We start from the raw sequence: 20,516 nt of genomic DNA, 5'->3' as shown, positions 1-20,516 counted from the left end.
AGCCGGAGGTACGATACACCTGAGCCTAAGCAGGAAACGTGCAGATAAGAACAGGGCCATTAGATGGTAACGCTACTATCAATTCAAACTGAGTAACATACCACAATCAAAACCCATAAATAACACACCTAATGCCATAGCAAACAAGGGGCTGACCATTAACAAAACCGTTAAGTAACACTGAGCTGCCTGTGTCCTGCAGTAAGAAGGAATACAGCGCGCCTTTGATTCTAGGGGCTTATGTCTTCCGACTATTACCCCAAAATCCAAACTGCATACAGCAATAACATTAACTGAAAAAGTAAAGCGGTCTAGAAAACTGATTCAAACAAATTAAGACAAATACAAACAAATCAAAAAATATGTGCATGGTGTACTATTCAGAGTCATTCAGGGACTTAATCAACCAGTCTTAAACATGGGGATTTTTCATTTTTTGTTACACCATCAAGAAGTCAGTTTATTAAGTGCATACTTTTGTAACAATGAGACATCCATCCATCCATCCATCCATCCTCTTCCGCTTATCCGAGGTCGGGTCGCGGGGGCAGCAGCTTAAGCAGAGAGGCCCAGACTTCCCTCTCCCGGCCACTTCTTCCAGCTCTTCGGGAGAATCCCAAAGGCGTTCCCAGGCCAGCCGGAGACATAGTCCCTCCAGCGTGTCCTGGGTCTTCCCGGGCCTCCTCCCGGTTGGGCGTGCCCGAACACCTCACCAGGGAGGCGTCCAGGAGCCATCCTGATCAGATGCCGAGCCACCTCATCTGACTCCTCTCGATGCGGAGGAGCAGCGGCTCTACTCTGAGCCCCTCCCGGATGACTGAGCTTCTCACCCTATCTTTAAGGGAAAGCCCAGACACCCTGCGGAGGAAACTCATTTCAGCCGCTTGTATTCGCGATCTCGTTCTTTCGGTCACTACCCATAGCTCATGACCATAGGTGAGGGTAGGAGCGTAGATCGACTGGTAAATTGAGAGCTTTGCCTTACGGCTCAGCTCCTTTTCACCACGACAGACCGATGCAGAGCCGCATCACTGCGGATGCGCACCGATCCGCCTGTCATCTCACGATCCATTCTTCCCTCACTCGTGAACAAGACCCGAGATACTTGAACTCCTCCACTTGGGGCAGGATCTCTCCCCAACCCTGAGAGGGCACTCCACCCTTTGCCGGCTGAGGACCATGCTCTTGGATTTGGAGGTGCTGATTCTCATCCCAGCCGCTTCACACTCAGCTGCGAACCGATCCAGAGAGCTGAAGATCACGGCCTGATGAAGCAAACAGGACAACATCATCTGCAAAAAGCAGTGACCCAATCCTGAGTCCACCAAACCGGACCCCTTCAACACCCTGGCTGCGCCTAGAAATTCTGTCCATAAAAGTTCAAAGGTGACAAAGGGCAGCCCTGGCGGAGTCCAACTCTCACTGGAAGCGGGCTCGACTTACTGCGGCAATGCGGACCAAGCTCTGACACGGTTGTACAGGACCGAACAGCTCTTATCAGGGGTCCGGTACCCCATACTCCCGAGCACCCCACAGGATTCCCGAGGGACACGGTCGAATGCCTTTTCCAAGTCCACAAAACACATGTAGACGGTGGGCAAACTCCCATGCACCCTCCAGGACTCTGCTAAGGGTGAAGAGCTGGTCCACTGTTCCGCGACCAGGGACGAAAACCACACTGTTCCTCCTGAATCCGAGGTTCGACTATCCGACGGACCCTCCTCTCCAGAACCCCGAATAGACTTTTCCAGGGAGGCTGAGGAGTGTGATCCCTCTATAGTTGGAACACACCCTCCGGTCCCCTTTTAAAGAGGGGACCACCACCCGGTCTGCCAATCCAGAGGCACTGTCCCGATGTCCATGCGATGTTGCAGAGGCGTGTCAACCAAGACAGTCCTACAACATCCAGAGCCTTAAGGAACTCTGGGCGTATCTCATCCACCCCCGGGGCCCTGCCACCAAGGAGTTTTTTGACCACCTCGGTGACTTCAGTCCCAGAGATGGGAGAGCCCACCTCAGAGTCCCCAGGCTCTGCTTCCTCATTGGAAGGCATGTTAGTGGGATTGAGGAGGTCTTCGAAGTACTCCCCCACCGACCCACAACGTCAGTCGAGGTCAGCAGCGCACCATCCCCACCATATACGGTGTTGACACTGCACTGCTTCCCCTCCTGAGACGCGGACGGTGGACCAGAATCTCCTCAAGCCGTCCAAAGTCGTTCTCCATGGCCTCTCCAAACTCCTCCCATGCCCGAGTTTTGCCTCAGCAACAACGAAGCCGCATTCGCTTGGCCTGCGGTACCTATCAGCTGCCTCCAGAGACCCACAGGACAAAAAGTCCTATAGGACTCCTTCTTCAGCTTGACGGCATCCCTCACGCGGTGTCCACCAACGGGTTGGGGATTGCCGCCGACAGGCACCGACCACCTTGCGGCCACAGCTCCGGTCAGCCGCCTCAACAATAGAGGCACGGAACATGGCCCATTCGACTCAATGTCCCCACCTCCCTCGGGGCGTGGTTGAAGTTCTGCGAGGTGGGAGTTGAAGCTACTTCTGACAGGGGACTCTGCCAGCCGTTCCCAGCAGACCCTCACAACACGTTTGGGCCTACCAGGTCTGACCGGCATCTTCCCCCACCATCGAAGCCAACTCACCACCAGGTGGTGATCAGTTGACAGCTCCGCCCCTCTCTTCACCCGAGTGTCCAAGACATATGGCGCAAGTCCGGACACGACCACAAAGTCGATCATCGACCTGAGGCCTAGGGTGTCCTGGTGCCAAGTGCACATATGAACACCCTTATGCTTGAACATGGTGTTCGTTATGGACAATCCGTGGCGAGAACAGAAGTCCAATAACAAAACACCACTCGGGTTCAGATTGGGGCCCTTCTAGGTCTCACTGTCATTGCCCACGTGAGCATTGAAGTCTCCCAGCAAAACGAGGGAATCCCAGAAGGTATGCCCTCTAGCACCCTCCAGAGACTCCAAAAGGGTGGATACTCCAAACTGCTGTTGCGATACGCACAAACAACAGTCAGGACCCTTCCCCACCCGGCGGGGGAGGCCACCCTCTCGTCCACTGGGGTAAACCCCAATGCACAGGCTCCAAGTCGGGGGGCAATAAGTATGCCCACACCTGCTCGCCTCTCACCGGGGGCAACTCCAGAGTGGTAGAGAGTCCAGCCCCTCTCAAGGAGATTGGTTCCAGAGTCCAAGCTGTGCGTCGAGGTGAGTCCGACTATATCTAGCGGAACCTCTCACCTCGCGCACTAGCTCAGGCTCCTTCCCCGTCAGAGAGGTGACATTCCACGTCCCAAGAGCCAGTTTCTGTAGCCGAGGATCAGACCGGCAAGGTCCCGCCTCCGGCCACCACCCAACTCACACTGCACCCAACCTCCTTGGCCCCTCCCATAGGTGGTGAGCCCATGGGAGGAGGACCCACGTTACCTCTTCGGGCTGTGCCCGGCCGAGCCCCATGGGTGCACGCCCGGCCACCAGGTGCTCGCCATCGAGCCCCACCCCCAGGCCTGGCTCCAGAGGGGGGCCCAGCGTCCGGGCAAGGGAAAACGTCGTCCACAGTTTTTATTCTTCATTGGAGGTGTTGAATCGTTCTTTGTCTCATCCCTCACTTAGGACCAGTTTGCCTTGGGTGGCCCTACCAGGGGCCTAAAGACCCGGACAACATAGCTCCTAGGATCTTTGGGACACGCAAACCCCTCCACCACGATAAGGTGACGGCTCAAGGAGGGGACAATGAGACATCTTATATATAAACGTCTGTTGTGATGTAAGATTTTGCATATAACTTGATAAATGTTTTGTATGTCTTTATTTATAATTTAGGCAAAGCAATGCAATTTAGTGTTACTTTGGTGAGAGGCATTCTTGTTTGCCCCACTGTACGACTAAGTCTGTTTGTAATTTTATGACAGGATTTGGGGGATGTGTCTTAAACAAGTTTGGCGAGTGTTTCTTTGCTAAAGTCTTTCTCTCATCCCCCACACAAAGCCAGGTTAGTTTAACATATGGTCTTGGGGTTGCAGGTGTTAAGATGTTCTATTTACCCTCATTGGTCTGAGATATGGCTGTTTGGAATTGGCTTGTTTCAGAGGCCTTCAAGTACCATGATGTCCTATTGGCTGTAGGGGTTGGACAGAAAACCTATAAATTTGCTTGCTCAACCACATTCTCTCTCTCTTACTAACATCTGAAAAGAAGCATCTCTCTTTTTAACCAGTGATGATGTAGAAGAATCTTTCTTTTGTTAACCACTGGTGAAGACCATCACACCATGAACTGACAAGAACAGCACAATGAAGAGCACAGATTCAGCCATATTGAGACAGGCTTGAGGCCTGTTCTGAAGAAAGCTGAGCACCAATGATGCCTTAACTAGAGACATTTTAAGTAACTACAAGTCTGTGTGCCACCTGAGTTACACATCACCATTTTATCAGGTTGTATGGTTGCCAATATTCAAATGTACTTTGCATTTTGTTATTATTTATGAATATTATCAGTAATACATTATTTTATGTGTAACTTAACTCCTGCTTGTCTTTTTACTACATCTAATTGTCTAAGGTTATAGATATTGAAGGGAAGATGGGGATAAGTTATATACAGCGGTAAGTCTGTGAGATTAGGCATTCTTAGGCTACATATTAATAATGCAATAGGGGAAAGTAGAGCAATATATATATACTCAGCAAAAAAAGAAACGTCCCCTGACTTTCAACTGTTTTTACTTTCAGTAAACTTAATGTGTAAATATTTGTATGAACACTAAAAGAGTCAACACCATAAGACATAAACTAAAAATGTTTCACAATGTGTCCCTGAATGAAGGGAGGCTCAAAATCAAAAGTACCAGTCAGTATCTGGTGTGGCCACCAGCTGCTTGAAGTACTGCAGTGCATCTCCTCCTCATGGACTGGACCAGATTTGTCAGTTCTTGCTGTGAGATGTTACCCCACTCTTCCACCAAGGCACCTGCAAGTTCCTGGACATTTCTGGGGGGAATGGCCCTAGCCCTCACCCCGCGATCCAACAGGTCCCAGACGTGCTCAATGGGATTGAGATCCGGGCTCTTCCACTGCGAGGATGATCAGCTGTCCTTCCTGTCTCCCTGTAGCGCTGTCTTAGGCATCTCACAGTGCGGACATGGCAATTTATTGCCCTAGCCACATCAGCAGTCCTCATGCCTCCCTGCAGCATGCCTAATGCACGTTCACGCAGATGAGCAGGGACCCTGGGCATCTTTCTTTGGGTGTTTTTCACAGTCGGTAGACAAGTCTCTTTAGTGTCCTGCGTTTTTAGAACTGTGACCTTCAATGCCTACTTTCTGTAAGCTGTTAAGGTCTTAACGACCATTCCACAGGTGCATGTTAATTAATTGATTATGGTTAATTGAACATGCATGGAAAACATTTTTTAAACCCTTTACAATGAAGATCTGTAAAGTTATTCGGATTTTTAAAACATTATTGTTGAAATACACAGTCCTGAAAAAGGGACGTTTCTTTTTTTGCTGAGTATATATTACTCTAATAAGATAAAACAACGTCTATGAGTGGAAGTGTGTGTGTCTGTCTGTCCGGCCCGAAAGTGCAAGGTGACAGCATGAAACTCAAAAAACCGCCAGGGCATCTCGAAGTTAACGAGTCGGAAAGAAGAAAGAAGTACGAAGCTACAGCATGAAGCTCAAAGAAAGCGACTCTGTCGCCAAAGTGAAACCACCGGGGAAAGACAAACGAGAGAGAAACTTGCTTAGCCACTGATGGACAAGGGGGGCGAGCATGTCTGCAAAACGAAATTGCCGACTCTGCATTTCAATTTTTTATTTGACGATTTCAATAGTTTCTAGGAGCCCATGCTTTTTACAGCACAGGCTTACACAGCTAGTATTAAATAATAACAGTGATAACATAATTCTATAAAATGTATTAGTAGACTACATTAAAAATACGATTTTGAGAGCACTTAACAACGTCATCTAGTTATAGACATCGTCTTAATAGAGTTTTGTTTGACTCAGTAGCATTCAGAGACAGCAGATTCTACATCAAGTGATGCAAAAATGGCATCATTGGTGTCCTGTTGTTGGATGTTGGCTGTGGAGGGTCTATAGTTGGAATTTCTTAAAATATAACATTTTTGAAAGACATACCTGAAGAGTAGTAAAATCTGTTCAGATTGTTACCTGCTTTGGACGATGATGGAGAGAAGGTGGGGGCTTTGCTGATAAGTGACAGAGTCAGAGAAATACTGAAACATTATAATTTGCTAATAAGGCAGAAGTGAGGTTGTTATTAATAGAGCATCACAGTGGTACTGTCAAAGTCAGTGTGGTGCTTTCCAAATTACTAAGGAGCTAAACGGTCTCTTGAATGAGAAAAAGACAGCATTCAGATCCAGTGACAAAGAGGCGCAGAAGGACACACAGTGAGTGCTAAAGACTAAGCTGAGCAAAGAAAAGGAAGCTTATGAAGCTCACTCAGAATAACATGAAGGATGTCTGGAATGGACTGAGTATAATTACAGGACTCAAGCAATCCAAGGCTGAGGTGCTAGAAGGTGATGTGGACATAGTTGACACCCTGCAGCATTTTTTCATTAGATTTTCCCTCATACTGCTACCTTCTTCTCCCCACACCACCCCTACTGTATCCCCAACTCCTACCACATTAACTGGAATGACCAGTGATGAGTCCACCTCTGGCCATCAGTGTGGATTGTCCATAACTGGACACCAAGTGAAGAGACAACTGAGGAAGCTACACACAGGAAAAGCTGCAGGACCAGATGGAGTCAGTCCTCGAACTGACCAACTTTGTGGTGTCCTCTTTCATCTGTTCAGTTTGTCTCTAAGACTCCAGAAAGTGCCACTACTGTGGAAAACATCCTCCATTGTTCCTGTTCAAAATAAGGCAAATGCCTCTTCACCTAATGACTCAAAAATCAGTGATACTTATGTCTCACATAATGACAACCTTAGATTGGCTGGTCCTCGACTATATGAGACCTCTTGTAGCAGACCACCTGGACCTACTGCTTTTTGCCTATTGGACAAAAATTGCAGTGCAGGATGCAATTATCGATCTGCTCCGCAAGGTTTGAGATGTGCAGGTGGACGAGCCTGTGGTGTCCTGGATAATGGACCATCTGTCAGGCAGACTGCAGTTTGTGAGACTCAAGGACTGTGTGAGCAACACTGGAGCACCACAAGGAACAGTCCTGTCTCCTTTTCTCTTCACTCTGTACAACTCTGGGTACAAATATAACACCAGGTCATGTCACTTGCAGAAATTCTGCACTAATGGTGTGTATTGATAAGGAGGATGAAACAAAGTATAGGAGTCAGATGCAGAACATTCTTTCTTTGTGCAAAGATCATTTTCTGTATCTTAACATCAGCAAAACCAAGGAACTGGTGATTGACTTTCATTGCACCAAACAGCCTCTATGTCTGGTCAGTATTCAGGGAGTGGCTATAGAGGAGGTCCATATTAATGACAGGTTGAACTGGTCTTGTAACACAGAGGAATTATATAAGAAAAGGCAGAGCAGGTTCTTTCTTCTTAGCAGACTGCATTCCTTTAATATGGTAATTGACATTCTTCACATATTCTACAGCTCTGTGGTGGTCAGTGTGAGGTTTTATACTGTTGTGTACTGAGCTGGTACTTCAAGAGAGGCCCACTGAATCAACAGGCTAATAAAAAGGGCAGGCTCATTTATGGGACACACTCTGGACCCCCTGGAGGTCGTAGCAAAGAAGGGAATTACAACAAAACTGAGTCAATAGATTACAAATGCAAGCTTTTGAGGCAGCTAAGGCCCCTTCATCAGGCAACGTGTAATCTGTTTAGTTAGCCAATAAAAGGTGTCATTTCACCCTACTTTCTCCTGTATCAATCTATGGCTAAAACGGTGCAACACTCTACTGCTAACAAAACTGAGTGTCATTATGAACAGTGCTGCATATCCTCACTGTGGCAAACTAACACTGAGCACTCAGTCAACAGATTATTCAGCAGAAGTTCCCTTTTTAGTTACAAAACTTCCTTTTCAGTTGTGTTGGTGTGTGTTCAGAACACAGTGTGTGTGAATCTATTTGTTTTCCTATGTATTTATTTATTTAATGAGCTCCTGTAAAAAGTCAAACTTTCCCTCTGGGCACAATTAAAGCGCTAATCTAATCTAATCATCTAATCTAATCTAATCTAAATACTGAGTACATGCTGTATTTGTTCATTCTATTCTTACAAAGCAAAACTGACATAATTCCTTTCCTCTTACATTACTTTGTAGATAAGTGACAAGAATTTTTTTTGTTACTTAACCGATCAGCTGTTTATCGTTGATCCTCTGGCTAGGACATCTGAGTGAACCAGCTGAGGGTAGGGAATGCAATAGGGATATGTGGTATCTGGGGTGAACTTCAACAGGCTGGAAGTAAGGCTGTCTTCCTGGCATTGCAAGCAATCTTTGCTTCCATTTGGGAGACGGGCATCATCCCAGCTGACTGGAAAATGGAACTTGTCATCCCTATCTGGAAAGTGAAAGGTGATCATGTGGATTGTGGTAACTACAGGGAGATAACGCTGCTCTCGGTGCAGGGTAAGGTCCGTGCTAGAATCATCCTTAATAGGTTCTGTGATCATCTGCTCACCTACAAGCAGTCTGGTTTTATGGCTTAGGTGTCTACCATTGCCTGCGTCCTGGCACTGAGGGTTATCATGGAATGCAAACACGAATATCAGCAGAGTTCCTTTTCAGCCTTTCTCAATTTCCCTAAAGTGTTTGACTCAGTTGATTGAGCTGTCCTGTGGGACATCCTGAGATTTTGTGGGATCCCCTCAAGGTTGCTGGATATCATGACTGGCCTATACACTGGTACTGTGAGTGCTGTGCCGAGTGGATGCAGATCCTCTGTGTTTCTCCCAGTTGATTCTGGGGTTCATCAGGTGTGTGTTCTGCTCCTTCTCTGTTCAATGCTTGTATGGACTGGGTGTTGGGCAAGGTCGCAGGGTCCAGCAGCTGTGGGGCATCTGTTGGCGAAGAAAGATTCCCTGATCTTGACTTTACTGACGATGCTGTGATCTTCACAAAGTCAAAGGAGGCTCTGATTGGGGCGCTTGAGAGACTAAGTGAGGAGTCTGAGTGTCTGGGCTTGTGAGTGTCCTGATAAAAACCAAGACCTTTAATGACCTCTTGGGCACAGCCTTCAGCAGTGTGTCTGTCCGCGGAGAGAGTGTCGACCTTTTCGAGAGGTTAACTTACCTTGGCAGTGACATTCATGTCTCTGGTGAGTCTTCCTATGAAGTCGGTAGACGGATTGGGAGAGCATGGGGGTTCATGAGGTCGCTGGAAAGGGGTGTGTGGCGCTCCCAATATCTATGCAAAAGGCTGAAGGTTCAAGTCGTTAGAGTCCTGGTGCTTCCTGTCTTGCTATATGGTTACGAGACACGGATGCTATCCAGTGACCTGAGACGAAGACTGGACTCCTTTGGTACTGTGTCTTTTAAGAGAATCCTTGGGTACCACTGGTTTGACTTTGTGTGAGGGAGTGTTAGCTATGGCACTACGGCCATGTGACGCATTTCCCCGAGGGTAACACCTGGCTGTGGCAGATAGAGGGTCATTTTGGGAAGGTGGGACTGGACCGCGTGTCTGCCAAGGGGTTGCCAAACAGGATTTCAGACTGATTTGTCGTGTGTTGGGTGCAGCAATGTGCTGTACCAGTGCACGCTCCTCAACTTGATTTGACCTGACTTAACCTCAAGAAGCTCAAAAGGTGAACTGGTATACTGGTAGCTTTCAAATGCTCACCTCTCCTAGTGTTTGTACCAGGGATCCATTTTGTTATGAGGTGCTGCTGTCATAAAAGTACAAAAAGGAAAATAAACAGAATATACAAGGTGTAGTGACCCCCTCAAGGAAAATTTAAAACAGTGAACTAATCCGTAAATGGAATGTTTCTCTTTTAGCAAATTCAATGGGAAATTTCAAAACTTTGGACACTGTTAATTTCAACGGCCAATTTCCTTGATGAGTAAATGTGCCAAATTTCCTTTTTCTATGAGGAGAGGTTTAGTTATAAAATGTGAAAGCAATTATTGTAGTTTAAGTGCACTGTAATGTCCACAAACAATTTTCACACTAGACTCTCCCGTTGTTCCTACCAGAGGGTGAGCATGAGACCAACTAAATCCTGCCGTGAATGTTTCTAGATGATGGCTCTTCCCAGAAGTCTCGTAGTGGTTCTTTTCTGTTTAATGCTCTGTTAAGCTTGGAGGAGACAATGGACCACACGAATGTTCCATCTGCGATGTATTACTGGTCAGTAGGCTGTCTGCCACTCTTTTTGAGTCCTTTCCAGTCTACCAGATTTTAACAAAATCGCTCCAATAGCAGCCAAGTTGTTTCATATGGACTGATAGACGAACAGACAGGCGGATAGACATATCAAATTTTGTAGGTGCTTTTCACATTGTAAAAAGGAAGTATCTAATAACTTTGAAGAACAAAAAAACTACATAGAAATTAAATTATAAATGTCAAAATCATGACAATGTGAACAAGAAAATCATGTAAGAACAGGAATAACAAAAAATGGACCGGCATGGATAGAGAGAAAGAGATAAAACTGTTCTTTTAAAAATGGCAGTCATTTGCATGGCTCAGTCATGGTGTATGAAAAGAGATACAATTAGTTATTGTTGCTACCAAACTAAACTCAATAAACTAACATTCAAAAGAAGAAGCTTCTCTATATTTCAATAAACTCTAAAATGCAGGTTTAAAGGAGATCGTCACCTGCCGTTTAACTGTCTGACACCGACACCGTGTCCGCAGACAGCCAGTAACAGAGCAGGTGACCACGATGTAACATTTCTTAACACAGAAACAGATGACATATCTTTTTAAAATCTGATAAAATGTGAAATGAGAAAAATGAAAAGTCAAATGTCATGGTATCAGCACATGAAAGGATAGCCAAGAAGGCTTTTGAAAAATGTTCAAATGGAAAGATCTCCAAAGTGAAGCTCAATGTTGCTTCAGCTTTCACCCAAAAATAGCGGCTACTATAATGGAGCATACACAGCAATTTGCAAGAATAATTTAGAAAATATAAGGTCCATTTGTACAACAAAAACAAGGCAGCATATAAAGATTACAGCCATTGATTCTTTGTTTAGCCTGCATTTTTAAAACTAATGTAGAATGACTAGAATTTGCTCCCAGTGCATAATTACTCAACAAGTAACATCTGAAGAAAGCTTTTAAAATGAAAGAGTATACCAAAGTTAACGACTGGACAGCATGGCAGTGTGGCGGTTAGCACTGCTGCCTCCTGGATTCACCATCCTGGCCAGTCACCACCTGTACGGAATTTCCATGTTTTTCTTGTGTCCACCTAGATTTTTCTCTGGCCCTTCTGCTCCTAAAAACCATGTGCTTTAGGATCATTGCCATTTCTAAACTGGCCCAGCATACAATAGGAGTGTTTATGAGTGAGTGCTGCCATGGACTTCTGCCTGCATGAAGAGATGTGAAGCAGGCGTTGTACAGGTGAAGTCGTTTTGGCCTACACTGTAAATCATATAGTTTTATAATATGAGTTTAACACAGGGGGCATAAGACACAGAGATTGGCAGATGAAGTCATATCCAAGCTGTCTTCAAATGTTTAACAAGTCGAACCCTACATCAGCAATCAGATACAAAACTGAATATCAGGTTGATCTCAACAAAACAAAAAAGTAGTTTACAGAGAATTATTTTATAGATCAATATGAGAAAAAGTTCAATAGTCTGTATAGAAGAAACATTCTGAATTTATAAACTAACAGAAGTCTAGACATGACCCCTTTAATATCTCAGAACCTTGAGTATGTTTGCTTTTACCACGATCCTTACATTTGTCCCTATAAACAGGAATTGTGTCCCGGGCTTTTTGCTGCTGACTAAACAGGCGCTTGTCACTCTGTCTCTCTCCAGGCTACTCTCATCTCCCCTGAAAATCCAGAACAGTTGCTAATAGCTTTGGAGCCTGAAGCTGCCTCCATCTACTGTCGGAAGCTCCGACTCCACCAAGTGATCGATCTTAGCAGCCGATTGATTCTCAATGGTTTTGACCAGGAAATTTCAAGTCCCCTGGATTCTGGCTTTCGACAAGGTAGGACTTCTCTGGTGGTGTTACTTTTCTTTTGCTTTAAATGACGTGACCCATTTTTAAATAAATAAATAATTGAATGTCCAGATCGATCTCCGTGGGTGAAGTCATTGGGGCAAGACACCCTTGCACTTGAGGGTACGGTCTGTCTCAATTACTTCATTGGCTTTATGCGGTGCGCGATTGAGATGCTGCACTCACCGAGGCATTTAAGGTGGACATGGCATGGGTAAAAAAGAAGACCAATCAGGAATGAAAAGAAAGAACAGAGAAGATTGGAGAAAAAGGAAAATAGAATGAAAAGAGGAGGTTAAATGACTGAAGAGAAGAAGACAGTAGACAAAAGAAGCCAGTGAGGGTGAATGTGTGGACGTGAGGGAGTGACAGAAGGCCGGCAGCCACTGGGCGGACATCCCTTGGGGAGTGTGTGGCCGACGCTCGGGGCTGAAAGAGGTCATTCCAGCTGAGCTATCTGTGAGCTGAAGAGTCACATGCTGTTTGGTTTGGGCAATTTGCCACATAAGGCCGGAGAGAGGCAGCACGGCTACAGGGGAACTGGAAAGCTCAGTGATGCGTCCTGCATGGGAGACCACAGGGACACAAGCCTGGCAGCGGAAGTCAGAGACTCAGCGTGGTGCCCTGCCAGAGCCACAGATGGCTTCAGGACTCCGTGATTAGGAGCAGACAGAGAAGGTGGGCTGAACTGCCAGTAAATCGTCTCGGCAGATGCAATCATCCGCTTGGGGTTAGCTGAGAAGATATACGTACCTTTTCAAAGGGATGCACAGTGGTCTGCATTTTTAAAAGGATAGATTCCTGCCATGTTTTTAACCTCACTTTTAAAGGGTTATTTATTTATTGAAAACTAGGGGGCTCTACCCCCTGCCAGCTTTGCTCGCCACCCCGGGTTTGGTTTACAATTACGGATATACAATTTAAAGAGATTGTTATTTTCATGGGAATAGTTACATATGCATTATTGTCACTTTTACTTTAAAGCTTTTGTAAAAACAATACTTGTCCTTTATTTCTGGCCCCAGGCGTGGTTAAATCTCTTTCTCGCAGGACATATAACGCTGCTCGTGTTGTGAAGGGGGGGCAGATGAACACATGCTAAGGAGATGCCGTCTGATCATCTGCTGTCTTTCTGCTGCTGCTGTTGCGCCGCCCGTTGATCATTTTAAAGACTGTACAGCCGCTGTTTTTGCCACTTCATTTCTCTCCCACTCACGTAGTGAAGGGGCTGAACACATGCTAAGGAGATGCCATCGGATCATCTGCTGTCTTTCTGCTGTTGGCGAGCTGCCTGTTCTGCTTGTCGCGCTGCCCGATCATTTCAAAGCCTGTACAGCAGCTGTCCTTTTGCCACTTCGCGTCTCTGCCGCTCGAGTTGTGGGGAGGGGGGGTTTTGGGGGGTTAGGGTGGCTGAACACAAGGAGAAGCGGTCGGATCATCTGCTTGCTTTCTACTGCTGGCAAGCTGCATGTTTTGCTTGTTGCTTGTCGTTGTTTTAAGAACTGGGAGCAAGTTAAAGTGTCTCTTGCGGGACTTCAAATTGTCATCCGAGAAGATCACGTCTCGTCTCCATAGTCTCCCTCCCCAAGATTTTTTTTTATAATAGAGAGCTCTGCACTGCACTATTTATTTGGACACTGTGGTTTTTGACTGTTTTTAGTAAAAGCACCAAGGCACTATTTCACCTACTCCTTGCTATGTATGTGTGTTGTTTCCTTATCCACTGGCTCATCCCTGGGGCACATTATCAGTTGTAGTGGGTTCAAGAGGCTCCCCGGAAGGGCCTGGTAGCAGGGGGCTAACCCGCACAATCACAGGTTATTCATAAAAACACTTTTAGACAGGAACTAACGGCTTTCTTCTTTGTGAATGGCATGAATTTCAGTGGAAACAAAACACAACTTGTTTTGCCCAAATGGCTTCACTTATCACTACTACCAAACTTTGAGTTTACATTTCTCAAATACTAAACTAAACTAAATATGTTAGCACACACTCTTCTTTAAACCGACCCCTTTGATCTACCAGATTGAAATAATATTATGGTATAATTATAGTTATTTGTAACACATTCTGCCAGATGCCAAATATAATACTATACTTAAAGACTTTAAGCTGACATTAGTCCAACATTTCACTTTAAAATCATTAGGCCTTGATTAACTTTTTACATGAAAGTCCATCTGAATTTTGTCCAAGTTATCTAAGAAATGCTATCTGACTTCAAAAATGGACCAGATCCAGTGCTAAGGAATGTACCATCAAAGGTCCTACTGTCACAAAGTTACAATGGTGAAAGAAATAAACACGATAACAAGCAATCATGACCCAGATAATGATATCATATGTATCTTGTATTAAAGAGTCACTCGTCACAAAATCCCAGTGGCTCTGCTGGGATACCCCATTGAATATTGCAGCTGAGGTGCTCTCTGTGCCCTTCCCATTACGTTCTCCAGGTGCTGTCAGAGCCTGAAAATGTTTGGAGGTTGCAAGATTATGGAAGGCCACAAATAAAAATACCCAGGCTGACCAGGTCGGGGGCTGTGGGGCTCCAACAGGGTTCAACAATTGTGGCTCCTGTGCATGCCCTGAGTTCAGTAGCTATTGGGTTCTCTATTTGACTTATCATTAGAACTTAGAGTTTATAATTCCAGTAACCCATGTTTGCACCCCAGCTATTCTGTGTTAGGATGGATGAAAACAGAAACATAATCTTATTTAACTAGTAATGAATAGATCCTTTATTTATAAAGCATCTTTGGTTGCGTGTATATATCAAGCCAGAGGTTTGTGGTCATCCTCTCCCTTAAAGGGCATTTTGAATACTTAAAAGTAATTTCAGTCCTCCATTTTAGGCAAGTGTAGGCCAAAGCATGCCTATTGAGTTTGGGGCTCAGGGTGCCAGGGATGAGGTCTATCTTTATGCAGGCCAGTTAAGGTTTTATACTTTTCACCAACTTGTTTTGCTGCATCACAACAAACACAAACTGGGAAGAGAACTATGAAAAACCCTGGTCCACAGAACAAAAACAATGTTCTTTTAATAAATAAGTATTTCATTAAGATAAATTAAAAAAACAAACAAGTCAAAGAGATAAATCAAACACTAAAGACAATGTCACATTACATGACTTTCAGTCTTGGGGTGTTTCAGATTTTCTGACTGGGGATATCCGATCATGTTGCTGGAGAATGTCGGTTTAAAAACTGCTGTGCATGTCTACTTTAACAAATGTGTGCCAACTTCCCGGCACCATTGTGCGTGCCCATTTTTCCTGGCAGTCAGTACCATGGTGCCTGGTGCTATATGAAGGGTTAATGGGTATGCGGAGTGCACCGCTTTTTTGTTTTTCCACTCTGTCCTAATATTTAAAACACAAGACATCACACAGATGAACTTCTCCTTAGTTTGTGAATCATATTCCTGATTCCTCTTAGCTGCTTTATGTAAATCGTACTTCCGAAAGAGCATTCATTGGGTGTCAGCTTTATGTATATAGAGTCTGCCCATACGACTAAAGACAAAATTAAACTGGTTTGGTTATACTGGCTAACTGGAGTGAGTCACTGGGTATGTCACAATAGGTGAACAGCTTCACTGGAGCACACTGCCGACTGCCTCCAACTAATATTATATAAATGAAGGCTATAACTGAAAATCTCTGGAAAAGTTTTATAATGTGACATACTCAATTAAATTAGCCTACGATCCAAATATCAAAATTCAGAAACTACAGCAGAATCCAAAACAAGAAGAGCAGAACTAACCCCCCAGAAGAGAACCGAAGCCGAGAATCATTTTATATAAGCCTCCTAAGGTCACACGTGATGTCCTTACTACAAGAGAGCGTTAACAAATGAAACACAATTGAAGGCAAAATGATAAAATGTAGGCAGCCTGGTCAGGTCTCGCTCGTATGAAGCTTGGCCCCTGGTACTCATTACTCTTGTGCATTATCTGTGCTTTCCTGCTTAGTGCTACAGAGAGCAAGGGGTTGAGGAATTAGAAACTGGCATTAAACTGAACCCAGGATATAGAAGTCTGAAATTCAATTGTTTTCTTTTCAGTCTAAAAAATGCCTGCCTTTCGGAACTGACCCATGCAGAACGCTGACAATTATTTATTTAGACTTGCTTTATATTTTAAGTACCAAGAAGTCACAAATGAGACCTTGATGGTGTGTGCGCTCGCAGATGGCTCCAATTTCTTTTTCAAAACTGATTTTCATTCTTTACACACACAAAAAAAAATCTGCAGTCAGAAGGGGGAAAGTCAATCTGTTTCATGTAGAGGCAGCTCGTGTGTGTGTGCTGTTTAGCCCCCCAGCAGTTCAGAGAGGTTCCTCTTTAAAAATTCTTGATTGTTGGTGCCTCACTGGGAACATGAATAAAGCCAGCAGACAGAGAAAAAATGTCAGGGGGCAGGAATAACTGGCCAGTTTCTCATTACCTATAATTTTTACAAAATTACTCACGAGAGAGAGAAAGTTGAAAGGTCTCAGCACTTAAAATGTCTTTTAATAATTCTGACTAATGATTTTAGTTGCTAACATTTTGTAAGACTTTTGTGCACAAATAACAAACTAGTGAGGACAAAGCTGAGGCCCAATTTGGTCATCAACCAAAACCAATGCACTGGACTCATCCAAAATATTCAAATCCAAAAGTCAAATACCTTCCATAATTGCAAAGTGCTATAATCTGCTGGCTCCACAAAGCTCACATTTGAGGCTTTGCCTCCAGGAGTAGTCCTCAACCTTCAAATGAGGCCTATTATGAAAAATGTGCCTCTCACCAAACTATAGGCTTCTGGCCTGCACAGGCCCAACAAAAAGACAAAAACAAACAGCAAACCACCCTAAGCAAACACAATCCACGATTCCAAAAATCTAATCCTTTAACAGCCCAAGTCCACAAACAGAAAACACTTACAATATCCAGAAATGGAATTAAGAGCCAAAAGACAGAAGATAAATGCTAATGTTCCAGCAGCCATCTTCCTTCGGCTGTGTCCTTAAACAGCCTTGGCAGTGGAACTCCAGCTGTAGCATCAGGGGGCCCCACCCCTTTTGGTCCAAACAGAAAAGACAACGAGTATACAGGAAAAGACTTATTAACAAGATGCAACAAAATAATAATATTCAAAGCAAAATAAAATAGACTTGAAAAGAAAACCATAAGGTAAAGACCACAAAGTAAATGATTATAAAGACGAAACTACACCATAGCACAGAGGATCTATCATTGAAACCATTAAGCAAGATGGTTACTGTGACTTCACATGCACACACATGCCACTAGCTGTATGGGGCGGCATTGGAGCCAAAATCCAAAATGGCAGAGTGATGTCATCAATACAGAAGGTAAGAATGGCATACAGTATAATAACCAATAAAACAATTTACGTTAACATTTTTGACTAAATCACAACGCTTTATCACAGATTTGCTTTATGCAAATCAAACCACTGCACTACATGAAGCAGCACAGACGTCTCCAATTGGTCGATCTCTACCAAATGAAACAGTTGAGGCCCTCCTTCAACTATGCTTCCAATAACGTGATGCAGTCGATCCAACAAAATGAATTAAACAACTGAAACTGAATATGGATATTTTATGAAGGACATGTTTTGGGGATCCCACCATGTCTAAAAAGTTGGAGTTTAAATATGAAGGATATCCAAAATTGTGAGCTTAGTCACTGTAAAATGTTTTATCCAAACATTTGCAAGGACATGTAAACATATGCAACTGGAGGCTAATTCTTATTATGAACATTGTCATCTACAGAAGTTCTAAGCCATCCTCACTGTAGTGTACCTGTTGACCTTCATGTCATTTTTATCCCCCTTTCAGCGAGAGAACAACTACGAAGAGCCAGACACAGCCGAACCTTTCTTGTGGAGAGTGGCACTGGAGAACTGTGGTCTGAGATGCAGGAAGGTAAGTCGGCCATCTCTTATAGCTCTGATGTACAGAAGAAAAAACCCTAAACTTACAAAATGTGGTGTGTTTCAAATATTTTTTAAATCATGGCATGGATCTTTCCCTGGTAAAAGCTAAAAGTTGACATAGATGTACGGATATGATTTGAATCTTCAGAATGCTTGATATCTGTGTCATCAGCCTAGCCATTTACACTCATCTGAGCTAAGATCTGAGGGTCCAGGGTGGCTAGAGGAAGCAGGTCAAAGGCATGTGGCTGCCAATAATTTATCAAGCGGTACCTCGTTTGAACACTAACAGCCGTTCTGATTAGGCAGACTAAAGATGTTGACAGAAGAAGAGGGAGAAAAACAGGTGTATTAAATCTGTAAAAGAGAGCAAAATGGTCAAAGGGAAAAGTGACTGGGAGATGGAAGAGTGTTCTATTGTTTGTTGGGAGGCATTGTCAGGGGACAGGCTAAGGATCATAATACCAAAAGAAATGTCGGTCAAAACACAAGGCCAGATATACAAAACCAAAACGGTAGCACAGTTTTTGTTTTTATGCGAAACATCCCAGAACTAGGAAGCCACGTTTATTGCAACAGTATCCTAAATACCTCACATGCAACAACAAGAATCATGTACCCGGCAATGAGTCACACTGCTACCCAGAAAACAGCACTGCAAAATGGCAACTTTGTAAGGTCAGTGTAATAACATTAAAGACTCTCCATGTAAAAATTGCACAGCACATTGTAAATATAAAAGTCAGATGTATGACACCAGATTTATGGAAGCCACTCCCAAATGTAACCTCCTGCTCCCAGTATTTCAAGGTCTGTGGCTTGAGAATTGGACGACTCAGCCATCTCTCGTCACAAATATAACTTTAAGATCTGTCACTCTGATTTCAAGTTCTGCGGTGGCCTGGCGCCCTGCCCAGGGTTTGTTTCCTGCCTTGTGCCCTGTGTTGGCTGGGATTGGATCCAGCAGACCCCCACGACCCTGTAGTTAGGATATAGCGGGTTGGATAATGGATGGATGGATGGATGATTTCAAATTACTACTGAAAGAACGTGGGAGACCTATAGTGTTAAAACATTTGCTGATTTGTTCTGGTAATAAGTAAATTAACCTGCTCCAGTAGCAATTTAAGCATTTCGGACATCACTTATATAACACCTCCAGTCAGGTCAAGTCATGTGGCTTCATTGTCATACCATCCATACGCTGTATTTTAGCATACAGTGGCACGAAATAACATTCTGCAAGACCAAGGTGCAACATTTACATAATCACCGAACAAGGGTAAGACACGTAATAAACTGTATAGTTTATTACGTGTCTTACCCTTGTTCTGCATTTATGTAAATTATATAATATAGCCAAATAAATAAATAATAGGCAAGTGAAGAGATAGACTGCATGATTGATGGGAATCTTCCTTCACAATGCTAAAAGAGTTGCAGATGCAATGCTTTATAAAGATGTTTTTATTGGAGGATTGCAGTGATTGCTGTGTGCATTGTCTTTTGTTGGGCCTTGTGGTCAGAGATATTACAGCTCTCGAACCAGACAGTGATGCAGCTGGTCAGAACGCTACCGATAATGCCCCTGTAGAATGTGGTGAGTATATTACATTTCAAATGATTAATATTCAGACATGGTTCAGTGGTCACGCTGCTGCTTCTCAAATCCAACTTTGTCAGTTTGATTCCTGCACCCTGGTTGCCTTTTTTTGGAGTTTTCATGGACTCGTCATGTCTGGATGGACTTCTCTAAGGGTATTCCAGTTTCCTGCTACATACTCAAAAGATGTGTGCTTTGTGTTAATTAGCATTTCTAAACTGATTGCAGTGTGTGTACAGCGTGTGTGCTCTGCAATAGATTGACGTCCTTTCTAGAGTTGTGTCCTGCCTTGTGCCTTACACTATCAGGGTTGGCTGTGAGCCCACACCCCTGAGTTGCCTTAGGTGGGTTTGAGAATGTGTCTATGAAATATTCAGACGTTATCAGAATGCTGTGTTTTGTTGTGTTGTAGCAAACCCCGACTTATAGGAGAGCACAGAAGTCGGCACCAGATTTGCGCAATGAAGCCACAAAGCTTTTAAAATGAGGGACAGATAGAATCAGGCCAATACCCAAGCCCTACAGCATTTCCACCCCAACACTCAAATATTAACACCACACTAGAAAAAATGCCCAAATAGATTAAGAATATTCAGTCACAAAAATATTTATATTCCTTATTTATTATAATCACTAATTACAAATACAACAAAGAAAGGTGATGATAAAGGTATAAAACAAACACCACAAACAAACCCCCCAATGACATTTACTGTCCTGGAAAAAGTCTTATTGGTAGTTGATGAAGGTGAATCTTGA

At 44.0% G+C, this 20,516-nt stretch overlaps 1 protein-coding gene across 2 annotated transcripts in view; it reads left to right on the top strand.

Moving 5' to 3' along the window:
• The window catches only part of hspa12b (heat shock protein 12B), a 118,357-nt gene that overhangs the window by 66,875 nt on the left and 30,966 nt on the right, over positions 1-20,516 (top strand). For both annotated transcript variants that reach the window (XM_039751944.1, XM_039751945.1), the window contains 2 exons: positions 12,006-12,183; positions 18,057-18,143. In XM_039751944.1, the coding sequence (XP_039607878.1) occupies positions 12,006-12,183; positions 18,057-18,143 (265 nt within the window). The remainder of the gene's footprint in view (positions 1-12,005; positions 12,184-18,056; positions 18,144-20,516) is intronic.

The sequence above is a fragment of the Polypterus senegalus genome, chromosome 4 (genome assembly GCF_016835505.1).
Source record: "Polypterus senegalus isolate Bchr_013 chromosome 4, ASM1683550v1, whole genome shotgun sequence".
NCBI classification, from domain to species: Eukaryota; Metazoa; Chordata; class Cladistia; order Polypteriformes; family Polypteridae; genus Polypterus; species Polypterus senegalus.
Note: the sequence above shows the minus strand (reverse complement) of the source record. Positions and strands in the feature narration are given on the sequence as shown.